The sequence below is a fragment of the Rhea americana genome, unplaced genomic scaffold (assembly GCF_003343005.1).
Source record: "Rhea americana isolate MKP2758 unplaced genomic scaffold, rheAme1 scaffold_143, whole genome shotgun sequence".
NCBI classification, from domain to species: Eukaryota; Metazoa; Chordata; class Aves; order Rheiformes; family Rheidae; genus Rhea; species Rhea americana.
Window position 1 is genome coordinate 1,439,746 of NW_028185517.1, and position 16,398 is coordinate 1,456,143.

A 16,398-nucleotide genomic window follows, 5' to 3' on the forward strand; every position below is an offset into this window, starting at 1 on the left:
CCAGCAGCCAAGAGGCATTGTAAGACAGGCACTGCCAAGTCCCTGCAGTCTAGCTGGGCACGAGCATGCATGCCAGGGACATCAGCCAGCCGTTCATGTTTTCTTATTTGCAATCTTGTAAATAAAGATTAGTCAGACAAGAGCCCTAGGGGTCCAGCCAGAAACAGTCCAGTCCTCTATCATCTCAGAGTGTCTGCTCTACATGACTCAGAACTCAGTCTGGCATTTACAAAAAATACACAGGACACCAAGTTATGCAAAAATGCTGCACAGCAATATGTTAYGCTGTTGAGAAAATGGAAACAGCCACGTACCTATACACTCTGAGGGGACAGAGCTGAGACAYCTGAGAGTTCACATTCCCCAGCCAGTAAGAAAAGCTAGCCATCTTCTTAAGAGACAGATCAAATGATAAAATAGAAGTGTAAGTCCAGATTTGTACTTCCCAAACACTGCAGAAAAGCTCAGCTCATAGTTTTTAGTGCCACAGTACCTCACAGCAAGCACTCCATTGTGCAAGAGCAGCTTTCCATCTTGAAGAGATCACACACTTAAGGACAATGTTGTAACAGTTAGTCTCAATTACTCCAGCTGACTTCAGCACCATTTATCCTACTTTAAGGTAGTGTAACCAGCAGAACAGTATGGAGCACTTCTGCGGTTACTCTCCTGCTCCAACCTGTAATTGGTCAGCAGCAATGGTGACTGAAGAATTGCTTTACTGCCTCCTCCAACACCACCTCCACAGCATTAGTGCCCAGATTCACACCATGTAATTTCAGGCACTTACTGGAAGATGCCAAYGGAGTCTGTACATCAGAGCAGGTATTATGGACAGCTTAACAATACATGCACTCAATGTTTGGCCTAAAAGATCTCAGAATGTTTGGTAAAACTCCAACCTGTTATTTCCTTCATCACTGGTGGAAGGTCAGCCAGTGCAACAAAGCTGACTTTCCCTGCTTCCCAGAGAACGTCTTAGGCCTAGTTCTGCTGGTAGGACATCACGGCTCTGGCACAGAAAGGTTAAAAGAAGGTACAGGTAACCCCAGCAACCTAGGCTCAAATCTCATCTCATCATGTGACTGCGGTTATGAATTCTTCTGTGACTCTCAAGATTCAAGGGCTTGAAAGTCTTTACTAACAGTAAGTTCTCTTCCATCTACATTGCATGAATATAAATATTATAAAATCATCTGTTCAAAGCTCTTTCAGAAGAGTAAAATGGAATTTAGTACAGATGAGTATCTTTATCTCAGTTTTACACACAGGGAAACCAAGACACAGCAYACCACCACTGGGATTTGTGGCAAAACCAAACAGCACCCTCATGGATTGGCAAAACCATCAGCCCAGACYCTAAGGAATACATCTATCTTTCAATGGGCCATTAAGTAATTTGTTATGAACGCCAAATTGCTGCTGTTCAAGAGAAATAACAACCTGCAGTTGCAGGTAGGACTACAATGTTTGAGAGCAATTGCTGGAATAGGTTAAATCGTCTCAACACCTGCCTATGCCTATTAGCCTCTGCTGTCAGGAACAGTATGATGAGGTTATCTCAAACTAAAGTCTAAGTCAAAAAAATAAATTTAAATATCATGCATATACGGCTCCACTCATGGCTGTTGGCAGGAAACATGTACAGAAGTCACACTTTGATATGAAATATGAAATATATAAAGGAAAGAGTTATGTTTTGAGCTTTGGTCTGGCACCTCTTTATCTAGTTTCCTTTTTCTCAGGATCGGAGGAGGTCTGATACAGAAGTTCAAGTTGASTTTGCCCAAGTTGATAATCTACAGACAGATGATACTTCACTGTAACACTGAAGTGACTCAAGAAAAAATCCTCCCCTCTGTTTTTGGCAGGCACTCTGAATTGGATTCCATTACTCAACCACCATCCACAAAACAGAAGAGTTTGCCCCAGCGCACAGGGAGGAAGAGCTCTGTCCCACTTCAACCCAGCAGACAATGTCTTGTGCCCCAATATTAAGCCACCTTAGTGCTCTCAACCTCTTGCACTCAACAGCCCAAGTTGTGCCCCTAGAAATTGCAATAAGCCTTAGCTGGAAGTCTATATAACTTCTTTTCCCTCTCCTTTATTCTCCCTGTTCCTTATTTCAACTAAAGCACTTGCTTAAGAAATGAATGTGGTCATATCACCTTAAAACAATACATTTCAAATAAGCATTTAAAAGACCTTCTCTTGACATGAATAAATTGATTGGGACCATTACCTCCTAGCAACTTCCCACAGAAGGAAGCTTCTTAAAAGGCAGCCTGAGGCAGGGAAGCAACATTTACATTTAGATGAAGGTGTTCCTGTCACAGCACCTCCCTGTAGTTTCTGGTCCCAGGTATTGTCTCCAGAAGATATTAGTAAAACCAGGGAGCTTTGCTTCAAACACAGAAGGAAAAAGGGAAAAATATTTCTATAATCCAGCTGCAAGCATACTGTATTCTAAAGTCATATGATCTGTAGCAAAGCAATGTCAGCAGGTGAAAGGAGGTTAGARTCATCATTCCAGGGAGAAACAGCAAGTAGCTTCCCATGTTTTAGGAAACCTATTCTCCTAGCACAAAGGCAACTCCATTAAAATGCCCTGCTTTTGTGTACTGAACAGTTACTAGGGTTTCTATTACTAGGCTGAGACAGTTCACTTGCATGCTGACACCAGGCCAGATTCAATGCTGCTGGTAAAACACTAACAGCATTGCAAATTTATACTATGTAGACTTAACCTGCTGCATTTACCCAGTTACCGTAAGTCTTCAGGATCCCTTACAAATGAAACGCATGGTATGTTGCTTCAGTATTGCAAGAGTGGGAGCATCTTCCAAAGGTTTCTTTAGGGTTGCYTCCCTATAAGCTATATGAGGAGTTTCCAGCATCAACATCCTCAGCTATAGAGATGTCAGTGTACGATAACTGACCTGCATTTCTTGCTGCTATCATTCAATGGCTTCTCTACTCTACAAACTTGTCCTACTTCAGCACAACACAACTATAAGAGTAAAAGCAAAGAATATAAGTATATTCAGTAACACTGTGCTTTATTGTTCTTATTCTTATAGGAAAGGCATAAATATCCTGGGATCAGTCAGCTTCATTCCAGCATAGCTCTTTCCACAATTGGGAAGTGAACCTTTGGAAATACACTGGGAAAAAAAGCATTTCCACCTGCAGTCAATACCACACGTAGCAAAACTCAGCAAAGATCAGGCTTTAATGCAGCAACTTGATGGACAAAGAAGAGGGACAGGCATGGATTACAAACCTTCTAGGTGAAGCACATCGTCCCATTGAGCCAAAAAGGCTTAATCTGCCTTTTGAAGAAGGCAAGAAACTGAATAAACTCATTAAGAGTTTCAAAGTGAAGAAAAGATGACGACGAGATCCTGAGACAGAATATAGTCAAGGGATTATTTAAGTATTGTCATTTCTGTGAATTAGCACTTACAGCTTAGTGCCACCCTAGGGACTGAAGCCTCTTGCTTAGACTCCGGGTCTGGGCCCAACTCAGAACAAGTACAGCCTAGACAAACGCAGACAAAGTCTCTCCCATATGCTGAGGCAGCTGCAGATAAACCTCCCTTGTGTGCTCTCCTGCCAGTATGCCTTCACCTGGAGGGTCCCTGTACATCAGCATGGAACACGTACGTGATGGAATGTTTAATTAAATGCTGTTTTAATATGAGCAATGAGACAGTTCACAATGGCTCTGTGTCAGCCCTAGCACTTTACAAATCATTTCTGTATCACATCACACTTTTAYGCCTTTCAAACTGTGGCAGCAGTTGCAAACATGCACCTGCTTATCCTAAAGAACCAGCATCTTACTCATTTTTCTCCTCTGAGAAGTAACATGTTGGCACTAGGAGTTGAACAAGCAACATGTGAAAAACGTACTGGCACAAGGGCACAACCTGCTACAGGGATCTGCATATGTATTGAAGATAAATCCTTCAAAATACCCAGGGTACATTCCCTCTGTTAATGCTCTCCCCTTATTTCCAAGGAGGGAACACAGTCACAACCACTCCTTTAATGACAGACAAAAGCCTCAGTCTTATGAAGCAATAAAGCTCAGTGGAGTTTCTTAGGAAAACTGGTTAGCATGCCTTTACTCCTTTGCTATCCAACATTTTTTGGTGCTTCCTAAGATACTACTATTGATACCCATTTATTTACTAATGCAGGAAAAAACCCACTAAGYTGTGAAGGAGAGATGACAATAAAACAATCTAACTTGGTATCCTCCCTGCCCAGAGCTGTGGCTGAGTATTTTGAAGGCATACATTCAAACACGTTATCAGTCCCAGAATGCTAGATTCCTTTACTTGTAATTGCCCAGACTTTGTAATTAGGGTTTATTCAAACAAGCTGCAGCGTCAGAGAAATTTCCATCTCACACATCCAATTAATAGTCTGTTCCAGCAAAACCAAGTCCCCAGGCAAAGTGAAATGCAGCTCCACACACAGCTATTTTCCAAGGCCAGGGCATCAATTTACTCCTTAATTTCCACTCCCAGATACACATTCCTGGATAAGGGAAATTGAGCCTTGTCCCTATAGTAAGGTAAGTTCCTGTAAGCTAAGCAACTTCCTCGCAGAGCCTGGTTCTTTCTAGTGACATTGTGGGAGGTAAGAGCATGGGAAAAAATTTAAAGAACTAACAAATACTAACAAAAAGCTATCCATGGCATAGGCTGGATGGAAATCCTGCAGTCTGTGTGGCTTTTTACAGCTGATGGCACTAGAGTCAAGCCTGGTAATGCATGTATAACAAGGTCATGTGATGGATGGCTCTCCAGTCTTTAGCCTTGTAATGCCAATGCATCATTAACATGAGACCAACATTGCAATAGGCACTACATTGTTCTGTTTATGCAGTAATAAAAATCTCCCTCAGCCTCATCCCTGAAAGGTTCATCATTTTAAGCCTGGAATCTCAACCACCTCTAGTAAGTAAGGGAGGGCAACCTGAGCTCATTGGAGTTTTCTGTTAAGTACACGGAATTAAGAAAGAAAACAAAYAAAYAAATAAATAGTGTCAAAATAAAGACCATAGCAAATGTTCAAGCTAGCCTCAGAAAAAGCACTTTAAGAAGCTATTTCCAGCATACAGAACTGACCTTCCCTTTCCAAATGCCACAGGGTATAAATAGAGCAGGCTCTTGAAATATGCAGCTCCAAACTCCCTTGCAATTTGTCACAAATACTGCTCCGTCTCCTTCAAGCATGCCGAAACACCAGGGCACTCTTCTCTCACATTAGTGCTATTCACAGCACTAATTAGCTTGAACTACAGTCAGGGTATCTCACTATTTCTGCAAAATCATTTATCAAAACACAAAGTAGAACCAGATCAAGAATGCAGCCTTACTGTCTCCCTTCTGACCAAACATTTACTCGGCAAAGGTACTCACCTTCTCTCTCCGTGGCACTGCAACATTTTCTTCAGYTTTGCAGACACTGATTATCACAGACTGCAAAAACGGAACACCCAAACAGCTTGTACAAACACATTACAATCTCTGATAAATGGGGGAATGTACAAATGTACACAAACGTAACTGTAATGCAATTTGAAAGTATTCTTTTACTTTTCAGTAGGCAATGGACAGACAATGAGTTACTGCGCACCCTGCTCTCTGCGATTACCACTACTGTAAAACGGATCTCTCTCTTGCCAGCTCTGTTTCAGCTGTGTGTATGAAGACTATCAGCAGAAAGCAAAACCTCTCTTGGAAAATAGGATGCACAGAAAATCTCAGGTACTGCAGTATATTTTAGGGTACTATTATTCTAATTTCAGGGTTACACTTCATGGGTCACCAGGCCTGATTCTCCCTTGCTATTTTCCAACACCTTTGGTTCACAAGCTACCTTACGGAGAGATGACAGTACGCAGTCTTTTCTACTCTGCTTAAATCTAGGAAATTGTCCTCTTGGTTTAGAATTTCTTATTTTTCTACTACTCTTTGGCTGATGCAATGTGAGCTTCTCCACATACTTCATTTTATTTTAACTACTTGTTTGGGCCCAGACAGATTAGTGGCAACAATACATTACCACTGTACACAGAAAGCCGCTGAAGTCATGACAACTGGAACATCCGTGCACATTTGTTCTTTTCAGTTTGACTGCTTAACTATGGAAAAAAATACAGAAACTATGCAGTATGACTCTAGAGCATAAATGAGCCTCAGGCAGGCAGAATACATTCTGGAACTGGACATAATGTTGGTGCTTTATGTACTGTATATTAAAACTGAAATAACCTCTAAGGAAAAAATAAAGCCAAGAAAGAGACAGGACAGCCTTAAAACAGACAAGATTGCCATGCTGGAATCCTGCATTGCCCCAGATGGAAATACTCTTTTCCCACTAACAACAATCAACAGACACACTTGGCTTGCAGGCAAAACCTGGCTGCTGTAGTGTAGCTTGGTTTTATTTATGTCCACAAATATTTCAAAAAAATTACAAAATACTCAAATGGAGAGAACACAGAAGTCACGATTTCTGGGTTTCTACTCTGTTTACACTGTGTTATCCCATGGCAAACTACTCATATATACATTAAGCTTCAAGATATATATAAATGTAGCAGTCAGAATGTACACTCTGCTTTAACGGTGCAGTGAAACAAGCTCAACCATGACGACATAGAACAACAGAGACGTTTCAAAAACACTAAAGCAAAATTAAAAATAAATCTTTAAAACAGAGGAAAAATAAGAGATTTCTTAAAGAAAATCAAAAGGTCTGGATTGTTTTAACAAGGGCATTGAACACCAAGATGGTTTCAAAAACCACTGCATGTAAAGTTGTAGTTAATCACTGGTCTAAAATGGAAGAACCTCAGTGCTTCTTTGCTGAATGTGAACACAAAATAATATTTAATATTCAAACAATCAGAATGCTTATCTGAAAAAATCAGGATCAACTAATAGCTTTTGAACACATATAGAGATAATATATAGAGAAAGAGAAAACCATGGGAGGAAATTAGCATCTTTTTAAGAACTATAGATAAAAAAGTAACAGCAAGAGAGAAGGGTCAGAAGAAATGGCCAAAGTGGTTGAACTCCCCAGTCCCCAAATCCCATATGKTAAAAACTGAGGAAGAAGAGGATTTTAACTGAAATGTGTTTACTTATCTCTTAAGTAAACTGAGGTGCTCTCTCTGCTGGGCAGGACAATCTTATTAGCTCTTCCCACAAACATTAAAAATGTTACTCACTAGAAAACTATTAACTATTTCACCTGATCACTGCAGACACAGACTAAAGGCATTGACTGAAGAAAACTTTACCATCCTTGATTCTAGGCTGACCTCCTGGTTTCCAAATCTCAGAAATACTAGCTGTTACTGCTAACGCCTTCGCAGAGAGTTCAAACACAGCAGATGGAACTGATTAAATGTTACTGCAGTTCCTTAGCGTTGAGAAATCTGGAATGGAGGATAGAAAAAAGAGGGAAGGTCAGAATCAGTTGAAATAGGCCCTTCTCTCTCCAATGACACTTCTGCCTTAAAAGGACCTGGAATACCMTAACACAAGCTTGTAATTCCTAAACTGATGTTACTAACTGTTCAACAGTAACATTTTGGCATTAACACACTGACACTGATTTGCAACCCATGCAGTGGATGCACTGTCCTGCCATGCCTTCCGTTAAAATGAATGATTAACTACAAGTTTATCAAACATGGCTCAGTACAGTTCTATGACACGACCACCACATTTAACAGTCTACAACAGCAGAGATAGAGCCCTCATAAGTTAAGGGAGATAATGGGGAGGAGGTTATGCACCAGTAGATAACATGGCCAGCAGAGTCATATGTCTGTTGGCTGCATCACCCTCTGCTCTGGCAAAAAAAACATAGCAAAACAATAAAATAAAATAAAATAAAAACTCTGTCTAGATAAGTTTGCAGAGCTGTCTATAAAAATGATGCCCACTGGTCTTCTATGTATGCCTCTCCTTTTACCATCTACATGGGAACTAAGCCAATAGGAGTTGTTTTGTGTGGACCTATTGTTTTGGGAGTCAGTAAATGTTACTGTCTATATACCTGATTAATCTCAAAGCAGTAAGTTCCTGAGATACGGAACTGCGGTGGCAGCTAAAAAGCTTTTGTTTACATAAAATGAAACTAAAAAARCCAAACAGAAATAGTGACTGATCTTGCAAAACAACTTTAAAAGCACTAAACMAGTTGCCTAGTCCACTTTTATTAAAAATGTATCAAACACAAAAGGCCAGGAAGAGCAAATCCTTCAAAAATATGCACATGCATACAAAATTCTGGCTGTACTAGTTTGAGCCATGGAACATTTTTTAAAAGGATTTTAGAAGAGATTATTTTTTGAACTTTTGCTGATATTTACTGATTCCATAAGGGATAGTCTAAAACTAATGTAGTTAAATTAAGATTCAAAGGTAATGGAAAGAAGTATATTACAGCCACATTGAAGATTAACCTTTAAAGTAGGCATCAAAATGGTAAGCTAGTTCCAAGGACACCTATACTGCTGAGAAACCCAACTCAACAGAAATCACCTGCAGAACAGAGATGTAACACTAAAAAAAAATCCAACAAAAACAAACAAACGAACAAAAAACAAAAAAAACAGAAACAGTCATTTGCAACATTATCCCTGCAACTCCCTTTAATGCTTATTGTTGATTCCAAACCAAATTTCAAGCTTTTACCCATTTGAAATTATTGACACCCATCATTCCCTTTAATTAAAGGGATAATTATATATATTTTTTATTAAAAAATCAACTCTGTATTCTGTCAACACCAGGTAGGAATTCACAATTTGTGATGTTACTGAAAATCAAGATAAATGTTTCTGGAATTTTGTTTTGTTTCTCCCCTCTACCCAAAAAATTATTTACAGACTTAAAAAGCCATGCTGCAGAACTGAGCTTTCTTTAAAATTATGAAGATTTCCTACAATGTATTAAAATAAAAGTAGATTTTTATTATTATAGCACTTGGATTCAGAGCTTGTTATGCCACCTACTTGCAATCCTTGTTTTTTTTTTTTAATAGATATAGATGCATTGAGTGTCTCTTCACGCACAGTGACTTGTGAATTCTAGCACCTACTCAAAACAAACTAATAAGAAAAAAAAACAAGATTGCAGGAAGTTCTCTGAATATTCCATACAGTCCTGTATTTTCAATAGGCTTCTGAATACGTTGTCATGCAGGGAGACCCACACCAGTCTTGAGAAATCTTCTCTACAAATGAACACTATGCTGATAAGTCTCTACTCGTTGGGTGGTTGCTTGTTTTAAATATATAAAGAAATCTTTATAAGATATTCTTTTCCTTTTGTAGCTCTTATTGTATGTAAAAATGTTCCATTCCTTCCCAAGGACTGGGGTTTCCAAGACAGCATTACAAATAAATAATTTATTACAACTGTTTGTCGCCTTCTTTCTTCAGTCGACTGAAAGAGAAAAAAAAACTTATTTTAACAAATGAAGGAAATGAAGGAGGTGTCATGACACTTCAGTGACAGCTTGACTTCCTGCTAACCTTGCCCAGGTGCCCTGAAGTGGGGAGAGGTTGAAACAGGACTTCTGATCATTCAGCACAAAATGAGAACCACTGTAAGAGCACTGATAACACCATCTGTCATGGAAGAAGGTGATGACCTTTCTCTACTGAAGCACTCCTTACATGTGAGCAAGATCACTAGTGCCAGCTCATCAAGATTTAGCTTTCTCTGCAGTTGCACACAAAATGACAATCAGCAGTAGGCAGACTGGCTGCCCCCACAGTACAAAACCAGCAGGCAATTTTGGAAGGCAGAAGCAAGGAGTGAAACACCAGAGCAGAACAGTTTAAGGCAGGTATTTAACATGCTGCGTCCTATAGATCCTTACTATGTGCAGATATGCTGAACTGATCCTTGCTCAGTGCTGGAGGCTTTTTCTTCTGAGTTGATACATCATCAGTGACCATTGCCAAATAGAAAATAAGATGGTGTCAGGGAAGGCAGTCTAAGAAAACCACCCTACTGTAAACACCATATAGCATTGTGGGGAGAAAGACTCACATGATTCACCTAGGTCTTCTCAGCTGTTATTGTGGGATGCATGTTATTCACACATTTCAATCTTCTGGTGCCTTTAGTTATTTCTTCAGATTTACTGGCAGATAAATTCATCTCCACTTTTCATTCATAAAGCTTTTCCCACCCTCCTCCTCTACCTTTCTCTAGAAAGTATGAGACGTGGAAGCAGAGATTGTAATGTGTCACACACTAAAAAGCCCAATCAGAGGTAGTCCTGCAACGCAAGACTCAGCTAGTCCACCTCGTGTCAGTAATTCTGACCTAGCTTCCCAACTGCCCATCATCTATGCCCAAATCAGATCTTACTGCAGCTTGAACATCCTCCATGGGTGCATCAAGATAATCTCAGCACACAGTAAGGCAGGCAGTAATTTAGAAGAAAGAAAAAGATGAAGGAAGCTGAGCATAGTCTCCAAAAGCCTTGATAGCATCTCTCACCTGTAATAATCTTCCTGACTTGGTAGATGACCACCATGCATATGAGGATGCCCATGCAACCACTGTTGCTCCATTGCCAGTCTTTGCAGCTCTGCTGACTGAGCATGCATGGCCTGCAGCTGGTGGGCTGCAGACATAGGAGGTGGAATGGCACCAGGCAGATCTCGTGGGTAAGGGGTACCTATGACAGACAGAGTTACACACTTTCACAAACATACATTTGTTCCTGCTATGAGGGCTGCACAGAGTTATCACCTGAAACATCTTTTTCTTTTTTAAGCCAGCAAAAGGGAGCAACTTGCCCAGGATTACATRGTAAACACCTCAGTAAGCAGAGTAGTGTCCGGACCTCTCAATTCAGGCCTACACTCACCATGTCATCACAGATGCCACAGCCACTCAGTTCCAGAGAAGGTATTAATAACATTTGTCTCCAAAATTATACCGTATCTCCCAAAATGTACACACATTAGCCAGCATAATCAGGAAAGAGTCAGAACTGTGAAGTCACAGCTCAACTCCTTTCCTCCAACCCCCCTTCCAAGAAATGCTATGCCCTGGAAGAAAACACGACAGTGCAGACCAAAGACCAGCCTCCAAAGAGGTCCATAAAATGCTCTCACCAAAGACTGGATGCCGGAGCATTTCATGCTCATGAGGTGGCTGCCCTAGCAATGGGTTGGGGATGGTCCCAGGTGGGTAGGGAAAGCGTGCCAAATGGGGCCCAGCTGCTAAAGGATCCACCAGCGGGTGAACAGGTCCTGCTGAACCTTTAAAACAAGGAAAAAAATAAAGCAATCAACTGCTTGGGGAAGCATCACTATTGAGAGATCAAAAGCCCTGTAACTACTTGAGTTGGATCAGCATTTGGCCTAATTGGCATGTAATTACCAGGAGCTTAGCTCCATCCAATTTGAAACCCACTTTTCTATCTTCAAGTGTTTAAAGTGACATCTGCTTGCCAAACAGTCTTACTTGTTAAAGCAACAACCCAAGGCTTTTAATTTCAACAAGAAAAAAGAAATCCACCAAGTGGCAGGAAACAGCAAATAGCAAAAACACCTAAGCTTTCATTTTCAGCTGTTTCTTTCAAGCCCCCATACACACTGCAGCAGTGCTTGCTAATCASACTTGCTCAGCCTAACACAGGCAAACTGAGATGTTGTTCAACACTGAGGACTTAGAAAAACATCTTGCTGCACAGGATTGCTCTTGCCTTTATTTTGTCTTGCAAGATCTCTCCCGATAGAGATTTTAATTGATTATCATAATTACATTTTCCCCATATGTTCAGCATGCACAGGTTCTTGGCAAACACCTCATGTTGACTCTGTTGTCTCTGAAAAAAACAGATCTGCTCTTCACCTCCTAGCTGCTTGTTCACACCTCTTCACTACCACTGCTTGTTGGTGCACCTKTGCAATGGATTGGCCTGGGGAACTTGTCCAGGAATGAGTTATATTTCTCCAATCTGTTTGTTCCACCTTCTGCCCCAAACTCTGCAACAGTAGTGCTGGCATGACAGCAGGGCAGTTCAAGGACAGCAACAAGCTGTCACGAATCAGCAGAACCGCTTCTTTTTGTAACAGCCCCAGCTGTTACATTCAACAAACTACCCTCCACATTTAGGACAATTATTATACCAGCAAACAGAACAGATACTAAAAGAAAAATGGCTGCCAAAACCAAAAGCAGTTGGACAAACCCATGCCAGGCTTTTTTTCGAACTCCGCACAGTTGTGTATAAGGTTACCTCTCATTCCTAGGGTCTCTAGGTCCAATGTTATTCCTCCTTTCTCTCTTCCTAGGAATCTCCTGTACTTGGCTATCACAAATGACCTCAAGTATATGGCTATGAACAGGACTGTTTCAGTTGGGTTTCTAGAGAGTCCTAAGGATTGTGGAAATAAGCAATCCCGTTTCTACCTACCAGTGCAAATGACTACTAATTACAGATCTGCTCCCATAGATAAGCCTAGGAAGAAATATGCTGAACTCAGGTAACTGTTCCTGGGAGAGGTGGTAAACTACTTGACCTGAAGATGTAAACCTTGTATAGAKAAATCTGTCCATAATTTGCACAAAGTCAATGTCAACCAATGAACAAAGCAAACAGCTTGAAGAACACTGATCCTCCACGCAATCATCCCTTTCCCACATCCCCTAACAATCTCACGAGACCCTGCTGACTTCCTTGCTATACTATCTGGCTTCTGTAACCATACACCAATTCCTTCCCTACTCCAGAAAGCAGATATCCCAATTACGTTTAATGCTTATACTCCAAGACGAACTATGTTGTATTTGCTTGCACAAACAGTACATTTGTAGCCAGCTGCACCAGGAGCTGCACTGCATGTGTTTGGACTGCTTTCTTTTTCTGACTTGGCTGCTATTGCACCTTTTGCCTTGCTTGCTATGTTCTCTCCAATCTGCTACCAGAAATATGAAAACTTCAGTTTAGCACCCTACCTTCCAGATTCAGGACATGCTCAGAAAAATAACTCTGCAGCTTGTTCTAGAAATGAGCAAGGTACCAATTCATTTCTGAGAATATTAAACATACTGGGAAAATATTCCACAAGAATAATGTAAATCACAAAAAAAAAATGTAACTAAAAAGTTGCCAACTCATAAGCTTAGATGGTTCTGACAAGAATGGTGACAGAATTTCAGCTCAGCTAAAGTCAGATGGTTTGCCTGTCAAAGGACTAGGGAGATAAAGTCTTTCTCTCCTGATTTTTTACAGTTCCTGTATGAGAGTAACAGTCTGACCTCCCTTCCAGCTGTAACTCAGTGTAACAGCCATCAGCATCAGCAGTGCTACCAGTTCCATGACATTTCTCCTAGTGAATCCCCTTTGCTCAGTGGAGTTTCCACCTGTGAACCATGTGCCACTGTAACATGGCACTCTAGGACTCCAGCAGTAAAAAAACCAGAAAGCCTTTTATAGTGATAGTGTACAGTGCCTTTTCTGACAAGGCATAAGCATGCAGAACAGTATTGGTTTCACTAAACTTATCCTGAACAGGACAACTCTGCCCTAGAACAAATTAGGATCATATACTTGAGTGTAAAATATATAGTATTATAGTACTAGTCAAGCACAGAAAAACTACTTCATCTAAAAACACAATCCAGCTATTTTGGTTGTGGCCCAGCAGTACTTCAATGTCCCCTGTGGGCAGAGAAAGCATTTGCCTGTAAGAATTCAAACATGATAAATTTGGTAGCCCGTTTGTTATACAGCAGTGCTGTCATACAGTGGGGCTACACTCAGATACATAAGCTTGTTCAATAMCAAGACCAATGTTACGTACAAAAAGCCGGAGATTTTGCTGCTCATAATTCCAGAATGTCTGTCTGGTTTTGGGCAGACTTCTGCTAACAGCTCCTGAGAGAGTTTCCCTAGCAATCTGCCCAGCCCGCCTCCCTGGGCTCACCTTGATGTAAAGGATCCTGCTGATGTAGGTGTAAATGCGAATGTATGTGTGAATGTTGGTGATGGTGAGGCGTAACATTGAACATCTGGAGCCGTGCCAACGGGTCATTTGTCAGCGATGCCATCCGCTCGGCATGTATTCTCTCTGCTGCCAGTCTGTCAGGGTAGCTCATTTCAGGCCGTAACTGTGGGCCTGCCAGTGCAAGTCTCTCTCTTTCAAGGGGGTTCAAACCCGGATGGAAGGAAGCAAATGGGTGAGGTCCTGCTGTTGGGGGAATAGTCAGTGCACCATGCCTGGCAAAATGCTCCATGGGATTAGTAGCTGGGTGCAGTGCATCTAGCTCTGGGGGCTTCACCTCAAAGCCAGGTTTCATCCTCTCTCTCAACTCCCTTTCCCGGATTTCTCGCTCCCGGATTTCCCGCTCTCGTAGCTCTCGTTCCCGGATTGTGGGATCCACATTGTAGAGGCCAGGCATATGGTAGGCCAGAAGTGGATCAGTGGGGTTCAGGGGGACAAAGAAGGGATGATTACGGTTTGTTGGTGACATGACATGAGGACGTGCATATTCACTCAATGTTCGTAAAGCAGGTGTATCTGGACCGATATAAGGTGGCACAGCAGCAATGGTCGTTGGTGGAGGTTCAAACGAAGGCCTCATATGTGCTGGCCCACTGAGCTGAGACTCTCCAAGACGGCCTTCATGGGAGGAGCTAGATACCTTCTGCTGCACAGAATGGGGGAAAAGACTTTTAGTTCAGCACATTTAGCTTAAAAACATAGCAGGCATGCTTTCCCCTTTTCTGTGCTTCAAGCTCCAAAGGGGGCTAAGTTCAGTCTGCTGAGCCTCACAACTCCTGTAATTGGGAGCTCCAGTGTGGTTTGCCTAAGAACTGGATTCTGTCTCTCCCATAGGCCAGAAAACAACTGCGTTGTAATGGCAGACTCAAAGCTGCGCTAACAGCTCTACTACCTGCATCCTCACATGGGTGACAGCTAKCTGGCACACATTACTACAGACTACCAGTCTTGTTTGCAAAGTGTTCTTCCTCCTCTCTCTACACTCGCTTGTATTGTAAAACTGACTAAACCCAGAGAAGTTCATCTCCACAGTCTGCAGCACAAAAAGTTTCACTCTGTCCACATCAGGATTTAGCATCCTGCTCTTCCCTCTAGACAAAGGCAGCACAGCACCTCTGGGGAGGGCAATAAGCACAGTTTACCCCTAGCAGCTGTGCAATATCCCCAAAATAAAGCCAAGTCCTCATACATGACATATCCCTTAATGAACAGGTGCTATATCCTCACCTTTACAATCCTGCAGAGATACGTAACTATGATTTAGATCTCTGAAATGCACCATGGAAGAAGATTGTAGTACTTTCTTTTTCAGCACCAACAGAAATTACGCCAATTCTGGAGGCCCAAAAGTAAGCATTCCTTTCCACCAAGCCACAGAAAAGGGATTAGTTATATTGGCTTTTTACCTCAAGACTGAAGTTTGGATCTTCCCATAAAAATAAATTATGTGCCTTTAGTCAAGTTTACTTCAATTTAGAAAGCCTTCAGTTCCCCTTTTCAGGGGATAACATTCTTGTGCCTGCACTTCAAAGGTAGAGAAACACACGGGAATTCACTATCTGCACTTAGGGAGCATTTTTCATCTCAAAACTTCTGCTCCAAGTAAACGTAAACATGGTCTAGTTATCCCCAGCTGTACTGGCTTCCCTCTCATCAGAAACAAACTGGAACAGAAACTCTCCATTTCCTTTAGAGAAGAGAAAGTAACAGGCAGGCCAGGAGATGCTCATAGTCTGTTGGTTTTCACTTAATATACGAGGCTCCCAACATTCACAAGTACCTGACTGTGTATGTGCAATTAAAGCAYTTCTGGCTGCTTGCATTCTGCAATCACTATCCAGTTCAGATCCTGCCAGATCAAAACCCTTATACAGCTCTTAGTTACAAATAAACTTACCGCAGCTCTTTCTGCTTCTCTTTCACGCTCACGCTCTCTCTCTCTTTCCTTCTCTTTTTCTTTCTCTCTTTCCCTCTCTTCTCTGGCTTTCTGCTCTGCCTCCCTTTTGGCCTTTTCAATGGCCTCTTCTCTCTTCTTGGCCAGTTTTGATCCTGCTAGAGGCATGAAGTACAAGTCCGCTCTTGAGCACGAGTTGTAACCACGGTCCAGGTGCTTATAAAACCTAGGAGAAACAGAAAGAGTTCAGCCCTGGGAAAGATAAGAGAGTCTTGGATTTAAGAGCTTCACATTGAAGAAAAACTAAATAGCACTCTGTAGTTACAATAACATAACCTGCTTCCCTGAAAGCCAAGCGAAGAACTAATTGTACCATATTACTCCACAGACAAGCAGAGTATAAATCTCTTCTTGGAAGTACAAGCTGTAA

General features: G+C 41.5%; 1 protein-coding gene across 5 annotated transcripts in view; it reads right to left on the minus strand.

Moving 5' to 3' along the window:
- Window positions 1–6,424: 6,424 nt before the first annotated feature.
- Window positions 6,425–16,398, minus strand: part of RERE (arginine-glutamic acid dipeptide repeats) — a 201,357-nt gene continuing 191,383 nt past the window's right edge. For 4 of the 5 annotated variants that reach the window (XM_085298978.1, XM_085298977.1, XM_085298975.1 and 1 more), the window contains 5 exons: window positions 15,972–16,194; window positions 13,997–14,720; window positions 11,177–11,323; window positions 10,554–10,734; window positions 6,425–9,485 (listed from right to left, as the gene is read on the minus strand). In XM_085298978.1, coding sequence (XP_085155104.1) covers window positions 9,452–9,485; window positions 10,554–10,734; window positions 11,177–11,323; window positions 13,997–14,720; window positions 15,972–16,194 — 1,309 coding nt within the window. In that variant the 3' untranslated portion in view covers window positions 6,425–9,451. The remainder of the gene's footprint in view (window positions 9,486–10,553; window positions 10,735–11,176; window positions 11,324–13,996; window positions 14,721–15,971; window positions 16,195–16,398) is intronic. The other variant, XM_085298976.1, reaches the window with a different exon arrangement.